The 14,218-nt window shown below is 38.8% G+C and overlaps 1 protein-coding gene across 3 annotated transcripts in view; it reads left to right on the top strand.

The window, feature by feature from the left end:
• Positions 1 to 13,885, top strand: part of asb7 (ankyrin repeat and SOCS box containing 7) — a 74,231-nt gene extending 60,346 nt beyond the window's left edge. For 2 of the 3 annotated variants that reach the window (XM_063065814.1, XM_063065815.1), the window contains exon 4: positions 9,531 to 13,885. In XM_063065814.1, coding sequence (XP_062921884.1) covers positions 9,531 to 9,670 — 140 coding nt within the window. In that variant the 3' untranslated portion in view covers positions 9,671 to 13,885. Of the gene's footprint in view, positions 1 to 8,143; positions 8,340 to 9,530 lie in introns of those variants that run through there. The other variant, XM_063065816.1, reaches the window with a different exon arrangement.
• The last annotated feature ends 333 nt before the right edge of the window (positions 13,886 to 14,218 follow it).

The following is a 14,218-nucleotide window of genomic DNA, read 5'->3' as shown; positions in this document are numbered from 1 at the left end:
AAACTTTTGTGACCTGCCCTGCCTCATTCTCTCTGGTTGGGACTTCTATGTATTGATTAAGGAAACTTTCATGAACACACTTGACAAGCTCTTTCCCATTCAGCCCTTTTACAGTATGGGAGTACCAGTCAATATGTGGAAAGTTAAAATGACCTGCTAATTATGTTTCCTGCAACAACCTGTAATCTCTCTACAAATTTGCTCCTCTAAATCCCGCAGACTGTTGGGTCACTGGATATCTTTCCAGTCTGTCTTGTCTGAACACTACTGTGACATTTCCCCCACCCCTCCTCCTTTAATCCCTCCCGCTCTATCACGTCTAAAATAATGGATCCCCAGAACATTGATCTGGCAGCTCTGCCCCTCCTGCACCCAGGTCTCACCAATGGCTACAATGTAAGATACTTCCACATGCATTGAAATATACGCAGCTCAGGATGCTCAGTCTTTTGATTCCTTACTTTGTAGGCTTAACATCTGTCTCCACAACCACTCCACTATCTATTCTAATGCTCTGGTCCTTTCCCCTTGCAATTCTAGCTTAACCTCCTTCCTGTGCAGCAGTAGCAAACTTTCCTGCTAGGGTATTAGTCCCCCTCCATTTCAGGTGCAGACAGTCCCTTCTGTACAGGTTCCACCTTGCCTGGGAAAGAGCCCAATGGTCCAAATATCTGAAGCCCTCCCTCCTGCACCATCTCCTTATTCACATGTTAAATTGTATAATCTAAATATATCTGGCTTCACTAGCCCGTGACATGGGTAGCAATTTTGAGAGCACAATCCTGGAGGTCCTCTGCTTTAACTTAGCACCTGAACACACTCGTCATCCCTCTTACTTATATCATTGGTACTGACGTGGACCATGACCTCCGGCTGCTCACCCTCCCACCTAAGAATGCTGTGGACTCAATCCAAGATGGAAATTTGGATATTGTTCGAACATAAAACTTGGTGAAAGCATTGTTAAATGTTTTAGGAACTAATGATAGTGTCAGGGCTAAGTGGAGGTTTGGGTCCTGGCAAAGATATGAATTTTAAATTCACACTATGCTCGAAGAATTTGTTTTAACCTTAAAAGATGGCTGCTTCAGAGATCTGTCATGGGAATAGTTTATGTTCATCAAATAATGTATTTCTGATGATAGATGATGTTGAACAGGGCATAATTTACAGGAGAAACATACAGTATCCTGGCAGAGGGGTTAGTGAGATGGTGGGTGAAGAGGTCATCAAAATGAGCAGATTCTAACCCTGAGAAAGTGTGGCCAGTTCAGGGGTTTCGTAGGATTAGGATTGTCGGAGCAGGAAAGAGATCTCATGTCTGGGATAATTTACAGAGAACAAATTAGAGAAGATGTGACTTTTGGACTTTGTGAGGATGAATCCTTGGAAGAAACATATTTTGCTGGGTTGATAGAAAGAGGAGAAATGGCAGAAGATGAATTAATGCGAAGGCTAAACAGGATTTGATGCATCTCACTGTCTCTATCTCCGGAGACAGCTTATGTCTATTATAAACCCACGGACTGTCACAGCTATCTGTTACTTGAAAAAATACCTTCCACTTCACTCTATTCCTCCGTCTCCGCCGCATCTTCTCTCAGGTTGAGGCTTTTCATGCTAGAGCGAAGGAGATGTCCCCCTTTTTCAAAGAACGGGGCTTCCCTTGCTTCACCATCAACGTTGCCCTCAACTGCATCTCTTCCATTTCACACACATCTGCTCTCGCCCCATCTTCCCGCCACTCTACCAGGGATAGAATTCCTCTTGTCCTCACCTACCATTCCACCAGCCTCCACATCTAGCACATAATTCTCCGTAACTTCTGCCACCTCCAGCAGGATCCCACCGCCAAGCACATCTTCCCCTCCTCTCTCCACTTTCTGCTTTCCGCAGGGATTGCTCTCTACACGACTCCCTTGTCCATTCATCACTCCCCACTGATCTCCCTCCTGGCACTTCTTCTTGCAAGCGGAACAAATGCTACACCTGCCCCTACACCTCCTCCCTCACTACCATTTAAGGCTCTAAACAATTCTTCCAGGTGAGGGGACATTTCACCTGTAAGTCTGTTGGGGTCATATACTGTTTCGGTGCTCCTGGCGTGGCTCATGTATATCGGAGAGACTCAACGTAGATTGGGAGACTGCTCCACTGAGTGCCAGAAAAAGTGGGATCTCCCAGTAGCCACCCATTTTATTTCTGCTTCCTTTTTTTCTGTGTGTGCCTGCGTGCGTGCGAGTCTGTGCATGTGCGTCTGCGTGTCCGTGCGTGTGTCCGTGATGATGGGTTTTTCATGGCTTTTTTTTACAATGCGCGGAGCGAGAGAGAGAGAGAGAGACTGTGTGGTGCACCACTCCTCACACAGATATTTTTCGCAGTATTTTCTCTTTGTTTTACGAGGTCGAGTTGCGATCTCAACACTCAACCCATGGAAAGCGTGCTCGGAGGTGGACCCGACTAGTTTTGAACTCGGGAACCTCCGCTCCCGGGTCTGGCACCAATGTCGTTGCGCCACCAGCCGGCCCTTTATTTCTACTTCCTATTCCCATTACGATATGTCCATCCATGGCTTCCTCCACTGTTGTAATAAGGCCACACTTAGGTTGGAGGAGCAACACCTTGTCTTCCATTTGGGTAGCCTCCAACCTGATGGCATGAATATTGATTTCTCAAACTTCTGGTAATGCCCACCATCCCCCTCCTTCACCATTTTCTCTCTCACTTTATCTCCTGGCCCGCCTGTCGCCTCCCTCTGCTGCTCCTCCCCCTTTTCTTTCTTCCATGGCCTTCTGTCTCTTTCACCAATCAACTTCCCAGCTCTTTACTTCACCCCTCCCCCTCCAGGTTTCACCTATCACCTTGTGTTTCTCTCTCCCCTCCCCCCCCCCCTTTTAAATCTACTCCTCAACTTTTTTCTCCAGTCCTGCCAAGGGGTTTCGGCCCAAAACGTTGACTGTACATTTTTCCATAGTTGCCTGCAGAGTTCCTTCAGCATTTTGGATGTGTTGCTTTGATGTAAGTTATTACATCAGAAATAATGCTTTGAATTATTAATTCATACAGACCTCAACTGTATGAAGTGCACAAAGGGAGAGTATGACCAGAACGTAAGAGGATAAAGTCTTGAGTTAGCATAGGTGTGAATGAAGGCTCCAGCAACAGCTGAGCTGGTCGGTGATCCTTGCAATGGCTGATTAAGTATTCTGAACTTCATCTTGGTCAGATCTGACATTTAGATTGTGAACCATCTGTATGAGTTTTAGACAATAGCCACGGCTGGGGCAGAATACATGGCAAGGGAGCAGATTTCTTACGTAACACACACAAAATGCTGGAGGAATTCAGCAGGTCAGGCAACGTCCTGAAGAAGGGTCTCAGCCCAAAATGTCAACTGTTTATTCATTTCCATAGAACAGTCTAACCTGCTGAGATCCTCCAGCATTTTGAGTATGTTGCCTTGGATTTCTAGCATCTGCAGAATTTCCTCATGTTTAGAGTTCTTAAGTACCTTGTTTCTACTGCTTACGACACTAGTATCTAGCATTTATTATCCACCTTGAAATGTCCTTTCCTTTGAAGTGTGGTTAATTAATTTGAGAATCAGCTAATTGCTGCAGATTGCACATTACCCAGACCAGGAAAGAGAAGCCAGTTTCTTTCTACGGCAGATGCCATCTCCTTAACCCTGTACTCATCTCTGGAGCATCTGGACAGTAAAAGCTGCCACAAAACAACACAGTTTGCTAAATATATCAGTGATAATAAACCTGAATTTGTGTTTGGCTATCATTTATTGACTGCATCTCTGCCTTCAATACTATAATTCCATGCAAATTTATTACCAAACTCCAAGACCTGGGACTCAACCACTCCCTCTGCAAGTGGATCAAGACCTTCCCGACCAGCAGACAGTAATGACAGTAATGTCAGTAATGACAGGCAGCAGTACCTCCACCTTGATTATTCTCAACACTGGTGCTCCACAAAACAGCATCCTCAGCCCTTGTGCATTCATGACTGTGTGGTCTGATTCTGCTCTAACAACATCTACATCCTAGTGAGTTGTATTCAAATAATGAAGAATCGGAATGCAGGAAGGAGAAAGAGAGCTTAGTAACATGATGTTATGACAACCTTTCCCTCAATATCAGCAAAGCAAAAGACCCGATCATTGACCTTAGCGAGGGAGCTGCTGCTCGTGCATCAATGGTGCGGGATTGAGAACTTCAATTTCCTAGGACTGAACATCACAGATTGCCTGTCTGTGTCCAGCCAAGTAGACACCAAGAAAGCTCACCAACTCCTCTGCTTCCTCAGGAGGCGAAAAAATTTGGTCTGTCCCTGTTGACCTTCACCAATTTTTATCAATGAAGCCTAGAAAGCATCCTATCTGAATGCACCAATGCATGGCTTGCTGTGGCACCTACTCTACCTGTGATCACAAGAAACTGCAGAGAGATGTGGACACAGCTCAGCACATCACAGAAACCAGCCTACCTGTAATGGACTCTCTCAATGCTTATTGCTGCCTCTGTAAGGCAGCCAGCCTAATGAAAAACCCACCCGTCCAGACATTCCTTCTCCCCTCTTCCATCAGGTAGAAGATGCAAATGCTGGAGAAAGTACATACCACAGCCTTAAGGATAGCTTTTACCCTGCCCTTATATCGTGTGGCCAAGTGGTTAAGGCGTTCGACTAGTGATCTGAAGGTCGCCAGTTCAAGCCTTAGTTGAGGCAGCGTGTTGTGTCCATGAGCAAGGCACTTAACCACACATTGCTCTATATCTGTGCGAGGAGTGGTGCGCCACGCGGTCTTTCGTTCTGCACCTTGTAAGGCATGAAAATGCCCGATGCTGGCCTCTTAGGCCTGAGTCGGCAATCCCTTCCTCCCCTCCCCCTTATAACACCATTGAATGGTTCCCTAGGGTGATAAAATGGACTCTTGACCTACTTTGATATAATCTTGCACTTTATTTCACTTTCTCAGTATTTGTTAATGCTCTTTTTTATATTTTGTTATTGCTTTACCTTCTACTACCTCAATGCACTGTGTAATGAATTGATCTTTTGAACAGTATGCAAGAGAAGCTTTTCACTCTACTTTGGTATATGTGACAATGATAAGCCCTTATGGAATTAAGTGAATCTGTAGAATTTTTACAAGCAAGTAGCTTTGTGGACTCTGTTACTGATTAGTTCAGTCTCTGGGTAACATAAGATGGAGTCAGCTCTGAGCCGACAGCGCTGTCTAATGAAGCAGATACTGCTCAGCTCACGCAGATCGGTGCTCCAAATTCTTGCATTGACCATAGCACTGCCTATGATGTTGGTTTACAAAAAGACTTTGCTTTTTGTGATAACTTTAGAAAGAACTTGCAGGTCGCACTCGGCAGATTTCTCTATCAGATTCTTGTGAAACAAACTGCTGGATGGAAATAGGCAGCTGGCATTTTAGGTTGAGAACTCTTAGAGTGCACAAAAAGTCTGCCCATTTTTTTCTGTTGATGCTGCCTGATCTACTAAGGCCCTTAAACAGTTTATTTTTGCTCCAGATTCCAGTGTCTGCAGTCCCTTGTGCCTGCATTTTTACAAATAGTGTGGAATGGTCAAAACGAGTTTCACCCACTGAATCAGAAAAATAATGCCAAAACTGCCATACTGGTTAAAATCTCAAATCTTTTTAAAAAAAATCAGCATTAACAAGACAAACTTAACATTACATACATACATAAAGTTAAGTTTTTAAGAAGTTCTAAGGAACCTTTAGGTGTTTACAGAAATCTGATTTAGTAACCCATTACTGTTTTTAAGACCATACTGAGAATATATTTAAATTAATAACCCTCCCCAAAGACCATTCAAATTAACAAATTCTTGTCTGAATCTCTCACAGCTGTTCACTTCAGTTAAAACAATGGGAGAATTCCTTTTGTGCCTCCTCGGATCTGGTGCAGTAAGTTCGTGATGTAAGTTTGGGGAATTACCCCAAGTTCCCGTTTCCTCGCTGAACCCTGAGTCCAGCGTCGGAGCGCATGCAGCTCGCTCAAGCGGTCTTGCTGAACAGCATCTTCCTGATTTCTGTATTCATACACATTTGTGCAGGAATCTTGAAGATGCTGTCAGTGGTAATGTTGGAGAAAGTAATTTCACTACCATCACTCTGCAAAATCTGAGCTGTTAGCACAATGCTGCCAGAGCCATGCTGGTAGGCAGAGTGCAAAATGGAGAACCTAAAGCATACTCAAAAAGCACATTGTGCAATGAAGTTTGCTTCTGCTTTTTTTTATTTTGGCAAAATGATTGTTTATAAGTTCTGCTTGGTTTTGAATGGAAGCATTTGGCTCAGGCTCTGCTTTAGTAGACTTTGCTTGTATTATTCAATGAGGTGTAAATGATTAAAGAGAAAACTGAGGATCTGAAAAATTAACTGCGGATGTGCCTGGCATTGGAATGATTCATGGCAATCAGGAAAAATACTCCTCTTCATCTGTTCTCACTTCCCTCCTGCTCATTTGTACTCCTCCCCTCCCCCTATCTTCTTATTGTGGCATCTTCCTCTTAGCTTTCCAGTCTTGATGAAGTGTTTTGGCCCGAAAATTCAGCTGTTAAATATTAATTTGCGTAGATGCTGCCCGACATGCTGAGTGCGACCAGCATTTAGTGTGTGTTGCTTGGGATTTCTAGCATCTGCAGATTCTCTTACGTTTATTATGAGAAGTAATATCATTTTCAGCTTGGCTGTAGCACATCAAGTTCTTTTTCAGGAGCTTATGCAATTTGATGAGGGTTTCTGCTTCTATTGGTCTCGTAGGGAGTTATTTTTAGACCTTCACCATTCTTTATATTTAAAGGAAATCCCTGCCTCCCTTCTAATGCCCATGTTCCCTAACTTGAGGTCAAGTTGTTGTTGCATTCCATTGAAAAGGGAGGGACCTTCAGTAAATCTACAGAACCCCACTGCATGCAATTTTTCTTTAAGTCTCACATTCTATCACTGAACAACTTTTGATTTCTACTTTCTCTTCAAATCCCACAGGCTTCCACGTTTACAATCAGCTTGCTGGACATAACTTTCCCTTAGCACATCTGTGCTGATAACTGTGCCCTTGAATGATATGCAATAAATAGTGAAAAGTGCCATTGGATTGAAATTGACTAATTTTCCTGAAGAGCTTACTGAACATGTCAGAAACTTAATTGAATTTGATAGGACTGATGTTGGATTGATTAATGATCATGAATCACAAAACAATCTGCTGTGTCATTCATTGCTGTGACACAGTGAGTGGGTTTAAGAAACATAACTTTTTTTCTTCGGAATCTTAAGTATAGTGTTACGTATTGACTTAACTGTTAAAACATGACGGCATGCCCTATTTTTTTCAATTAAGATGTGCTTTTTCTGCTTCCAATTTACCACATTCAGTTCAGTGTGTAGACATCTGGAGAGTTTCTAAGGCAGTAATGTTACACCTCCCCAACCCCCTGCCAATCCCCTTTGAAACTACAACATTCCAACGTGAAACTTCTTAGTCATTTAACTTCCAATTGGATTTATTACATTTCTGGATCAACAACTATTTGTATCACAGTGTCACAGGAAGGTGCCTCTAACAGTTGAGGTTTAAAGCCCTGTATTTTGTTTAAAGGTTTTATGTCAGAAATGGTTAATATGCAAAATTGAAATGATTTCTTCCTGAAAATAAAATACTTATGTTAGTTTTTTTTTGTGGGCATATCATATTTTTTGGCAAAACTTTTGAGAAAGGATTTTAGGAATGGAGCAACAAAGCGGTTTTTTAAAGATAAAAGCTTGATTACGATGAGTTTTGATAGAATTACTGGGAGGATCTTTTGACTGGAGAATTAGTAACTATAAGATATAGATTTAAGGTATTTGGCAAAATATTCAGGGGAGGAGGATAAGTGGTTATTTGACAGAAACCGTAATCAGGATTACACTGCCAGAAAGTTGATTTGATAGTAAACTTAAGATAATTGGATATTTACCGGAAAAGAGAAGGAAATTTACAGATTAGTGAGCTAAAATCAGGGAAATGAGATTAATTGGATATCTCTTTCAAAGTTACTGTGCTGGCATAATCGATTGTGCCTTTCTTTCATTTTGTGTCATTCTAAGATCAACAGGTCCAACTGACAGGGAATGTTAAGGAGAAAAGGCTTGCATGGAAAATGGATCTTCCAAACTATGAGGCAAATTTTAGAAGATTTGCTTAAAGTGATTCATCAAACTTGGAGAGTGGAACCATGTTCATTATTTTTCTGTCAAGTTGAATTTCACTGCTTAGACTTGAACTAAAGGAATTTGCCTAAATGTTGTTGTAAATGTTAAGAGGCTCCCAAGTACCCAGATGATATTTCAGCAGAATGTTTATTTCATGCCTGGTTTATACTGTTGTGTGAATAATCTACCATAATCTGAAATGCTAATATCATCTATTGAAATGCTTGATATCACTATACTTGCAAAGGTATTTGGAGCAGGAATTTATAACTATGTTTAATTGTCACAGAAGTGACAGATGTGTGTCTTTGTTTTCAGTTTATATAAGCAAAATACATAGGTTGACGATTCTCTCCTTGTCTTCATTACAATATCTACTGACAAGCCCAGCAGTCTTGCATTATGGTAAAAAATAAAAGACTAATAGTATGCCAGAACAGACCACTTTCCTGTAATCTTTTTTAAAACAAAACTTCTATGTTTACACTTCGTTGAAAATATAGTGGTTTGTACTGCTAGTTTACACAGATACTTGAAGCAATAACATTTTTTATTTTTCTGTTTTTTGGTCTTGACCTTCAGTGAGCTAGCATCACTCCCTGCAATAGCTGCAATTAATTTCCTTTCAAACACTAGGTGATTCCTCTGATAATTTCCTGCTGAAGATAGTTTCAATATGGTTGTAATTAATAAGGGAAAAAAATCAACTTGTATGCAAAAACATTTCAATAATGTAGAACTGTTACAAATGTCAGTAGGGGGTAATATCAGTATTCTGAAGACATCACTGTATACCTGTTGTCATAGAATTTATTAAATAGTGTTACATTTTAAATGTGGAGTTGAAGTAATCAAAAGAACAAGTTGATGTCTAATAACTAAATCTGCAATGGAAAATGGAGTTTTTAAACTCTGCAGATAAAATTAAATCTTAAATAATTTAATAATTCAAATGTTTTGTGTTATCATATCTAATTATTTTGCTTAGGGGAATGGCAATTACTCTAATAGTATGAGATTATTTAAGTACGTGCTAAATGAATGCATTATCCTGGCAAATATGGTCAGCTAGCAAGCTTCAAGCTCACCTTCAACATCACAACAGCAAAGAAAGAAAATCATAGAGATCAAACAATTTATCTCGATGAAATTTGATCAGCAAGTCTTTACTAACTGAAGTTTTCTTGAATTGTATCTGTTGTAAACCTAGGAGTGGTTGATATAAATCTGATAATACAGCTATGAAACATTAATGCTTCTCATATTTTTCTTCCTCCTTTAGGACAGCCTAGAAATTTGCAGGATCTGTGCCGAATTAAAATCCGACAATGTATAGGCTTGCAGAATTTGAAAGGACTGGAGTCACTCCCTCTTGCAAAAGTTATGAAAGACTATTTGAAGCACAAGTTTGATGACATCTGAATGTTAAAATTTGAAGTCTTGAGGGTTTGCAGTAGGCACGGCCTTGCCCCAAGTACATTCTATGCAATTCCCAATTTGATGAAATTGAAAGTCAATGCGGGTGTCTGTACCTCTCTGAATTTAAGAACTTATTTGTCACAGTAGGTCCACTCCAGGAGAATCTCTTCACTTCCAAGCAAATGCTCAAAACTAACATACTTAACTCTTTGATTTAGTAAAGTTCAAAACGTTTCATTATTTCCTCCCTCTCAATTCGACCTTTTCAACACATGGTTTTTGCTTTAACATATTGATGATCAAATTCACTCAACTGAAGCAGGTGACATTTGAATGATAGTGGTCATGGAATAAGTAAATACTTGGTATATCTATAAATTTGTATCAAAATTGATCAAAATCAAATTTGAAATGTGAAACAAAAGTGGAAAAAAGTTGAATTAGTATCTACATAATGTACACTTGACAAATGTTTAGTAAAAGGGAGAACTGAGAGTGAAATAAAAAAAATCCTTGAGGAAATAGAATATTGATTAAATGGTGCATCCGATCATTTCATTCAAAAGAAAACTTGAAGGCTGCGTGAACAACTGAGGCAGTTGGGAAGTTTAAAGAAAAAAATGATGGAAGCTATCACTTGACCATGGTAATCTGTTTCATCATCTAATGATACTTCACACTCTGCCCTTACTTCTCCCCTCAACTTAAACTTTTGTATTAACATATTAATTTGTTATTTGTTCTAAATAAAAGAGTTCCAAATTGTGACAGTGTATGCTCTCCACAATGCAGACTGCTTCAGTCTGTCTGCTGATGCCATCACAGTTTGGTGTTTTTACATCATAAGATATAATAATCAAAGGTGCCATTGCGATTGGACTTCTTGCAATACCTTCCATAACCTTTTTTTTCTTTAGACTGATCCCAAAACCGCTTTTGTTTTTCACTTATAAATTCTATGGTGCTTTAGCAATGCTGGTCACATGCTGGAATGCATTAGAATATTGGAGGATGGAGAAGAGATGACGAGTGAGTGTATCATAATCAAATGTTCGTATAATAAATATGTCTTCACTCAGTTTTGGTCGGTCCATGGTGCCCTCTCATCAATTTGTGCTCTTTACTAACATGCCTGTGTGTTATCTTTGCCCTCAAGTTGTGATACACTGGAATTGGCACTTTCAGTTCTGTCAGTGACAGGGGCTCATTAATTTGATCTACATTGTAGGCTCACCTTATCCATTGCTGTAATATAATTGTATACATTCAGTTCATTCTAGTTTTTTCAAACATACAATTATCTGGAGTTATTTCAGCACTGAAGACAGTGTGTATTTGTGTGTCTGCCCAGTCATTTTTGTATCTATAAGAGTTGTTTCAAAACAGAAAAATCCTAAAACTATACAGCTTTTTCATGCATGTTGTCTTCAGCCTAAAATTAGATATTACCATATTTTTCAATTGAGTCAAATTCTAAGCAGAACAGATAGTGCTTCTTATTTAAATTCAGGACAGAACTTGGATCTTAGAGAATTATAATTTGACATTTGATTGACAATGATAAAGCAGGTTGAAATGCAGACCCTATTTCCAGCTTGACTTTAGTTTTTATAGAGGACAATAATGTACTTCATGGAAACAAGAATCAAAACCAGAAGTAGTAATTTGAGATAGGACTGCATACTAGGGCATAGATTGAAGATTCAGCAGTAAATGATTTGAAAAAAGAATCTGATCAATTCTCAGCCACTATTTCTCCCTCACCTCATACTTAATAAACAGGAACATTGGGTCTTGTAAACTCAGAAAATAAGATCATGAAAGGATCTTCTCTCTACCTACCAAATTGAGGTCAGAGGTCACTGGAAATGTATGCTTGGTTCTGTCAAAATTTGAAGAAAATTATATTCATACTACAATCAGTACTGAGAAAATGGTCCTCCGTTACAGACTTGATGCATGGTTCTGCTCTGCTTATTTAAACTTATTTAGCTGTGAAGTAAGAAGTTTAACCTAGTGATAAAGACCAGGGTGGTAAGAACAGAGGCCACTGCCCTCTTTCTCTTTATGTGCTCTCACTGCCATTCCCCCATCTTGAGTGAAGTAAATAATAAACAATGGAATCCTCATGGTAGGATTGCTATGAATCAACTCTGTAGTTTGCAAAAGTAAAGGCAGGAATATGCTTTAGCCACTGAAACATAACAGACACTTTCTAGATTTTGTTTTCAGGTTTTGTGGTATGTGTTTGTATATTGTAGCAGATGAGAGGATGTTTAAACTAGAAAGTTACTTCCAACAGTGTGCTCCCTTCCTTAGGTAGTGATTGCATGTTTGCACATCCCATACCTTAACATTCTTATTTACACACAAGTTTTAAAGACCCAACACTTGTCTTCACATCAGTGACAATGTTAACATGCTCCACTATAAAACTTAGTGACTTACTTTGATTCTGAATGTTGCGTTTGCAAAAAAGCAACAATAAAGCTATTATTGGAATGACTGTATATTGGAACATTGGCAGTAATATTACAGAAAACTCTGGTGTTTACTTTTCAAATATGAAATGCCTTATACATCTAATACTGGTCTGACACTGGAGTGGCTCTCCACAGTGACATATCAAACAAAATAAATAACTAGGAGTTGTGTGTCTTGGAGCCTCCGCATTCTAGAAACCATCATTTTTATTTTTCTTGTCTTTTTTAAAGTAATAAATTTATAATTAAAGTTTGAGTTGTTTCTGGCTTTTTTTCAGGTAACACTGTATTTGCTAGGAATACATGTACTCAGGAGCATTTAACCCTCGTATGAGAAAGACTTGCAAGTTTTCTCGTGGCTATTCTAAATTTTGCCTTCACCCTGTATGTAGTTGGCACTACAGCTTTTTTTTTCTTTTGCCTATCGCACCCGTGCACTGGCTAGCCCTAAATTTTGTAATAATGGCCTCTGAAATTAGTGATGTTCAGGACATTTAGGTGATCCTGGAAAGCATGTTGTACTAAAGGTTTATTGTGCTATCAAGATGTACTGGGGAACTACTGTCTTGAGAAATCAAACTATTTAGCTTTATTTGTAACAATCAAAGGGAGATATAATAAAAAGCCTTCAGAATACAAAAAATAATTGATTGGAGTTGAACAGCTTTGATGACCAAACTTTATTGTGCATCGTTTCTAGACTTGATGGGTTGGGATCCAATCCTTCAGTAAATACAGAAATGTCTCAATTTTTTTTTGTGGAAAAATGCTATGATACATAGGTGTCATAATTTTTTTAATGTGTTTTTTGTACATTTTCACCTTAACTTGAAATACCAAAGAAAAACTAAAATCTTCAAGAATTCATTGGATGAATTTTTTTGTACAGTTTTATAACTGGTAATGTACCAACGGAACTATTTAATGTTTGAAGAAATGGACCACTAATTTTTGTAAATGTTTTGTGTTCTAAATGTAAACAAATTAATACATTTTTAGAGTATTTAAATGCCACAATTCAATAAAATATTTAAGTGTCAATTATGTTATATTGTTTGTATTCGAATACTTTGAATGTGACTTGAGATACCTGTTTGAGTTTCGTGTTACCCTGAACCTTTGGTGAATTTAATCACCAAGGTAGATTGAGAAAGTTTTAGTTTAATTTTATTAATTGTTTTATATCTGTATGAGTGTTTACCGACATTTGAAAGTGTATTTTCATATGAATCACTCTAGCTCATTGGTCAGAAATTGTCATCCAACCAAGTGGAAACAATAGGCTTTTATATATCTTCATTTCTTTTAAATGTTGGAACTAAAACCAGAAAACAATTCAGAGAAATCTTACAGAGCCCGAGTGAGGATTATAGTTGGAGAAAATAAACTCTTGTGTTTCACCAGCAAACTTCGACGAGGCAAACAAGGCAAGGCTGGGATAAATGGCAATTTCTGATTAACACAATTCACAGGTGGCGTACCCATTAGTCTTACTGATGGTTCTGAAGTAGTAAACTATGGAATAACTTTGCATTGATCTGACAGTCAAATCCATTGGTAGTATCTATGAATGGAGAGCTCTTGCAAAATGTTATAATTAGTGTTTAAAGCAGCACATGACCATGTTATCATGAAACTTGTGTAGCTTTACTGGTTAAGAATATAAGTTTTGCTGTGTTCTATGATATATTTTGATTAATCTGTGCAGTGTATCCATTTTGTTAATAACATTACTATTATTATCAGGATGTTTGCTGTCTGTGTCATTTATGAAGATGATACCCACATTTCCAGGCTGCATTTTTGGTAAGAAACACAAAATATCTAAAGATGAAATTAAGTCCTACTTAAAGCACTAGCTCAAGTTTTCAAGAAATCAACGACTTAGCTTAAATCAAATATTTAAATGCTGCTGATGACTTAGTGAATGGGTACATGCACTGCACTTAATGCCATGCATCGTTTTAATGATAAGCAAAATACACATTATGGTACTGAGGCAGCAGATGTGACATTCTGACTGAAAGGATAGCTAATTAAAAATAAACAAAGCCAATCTGTCTACCAA

This window comes from Mobula hypostoma, chromosome 13 (genome assembly GCF_963921235.1).
Source record: "Mobula hypostoma chromosome 13, sMobHyp1.1, whole genome shotgun sequence".
In the NCBI taxonomy this organism is placed as follows: domain Eukaryota; kingdom Metazoa; phylum Chordata; class Chondrichthyes; order Myliobatiformes; family Myliobatidae; genus Mobula; species Mobula hypostoma.
The sequence above is the reverse complement of the archived record's forward strand: the minus strand, read 5'-3'. Positions and strand labels throughout refer to the sequence as shown.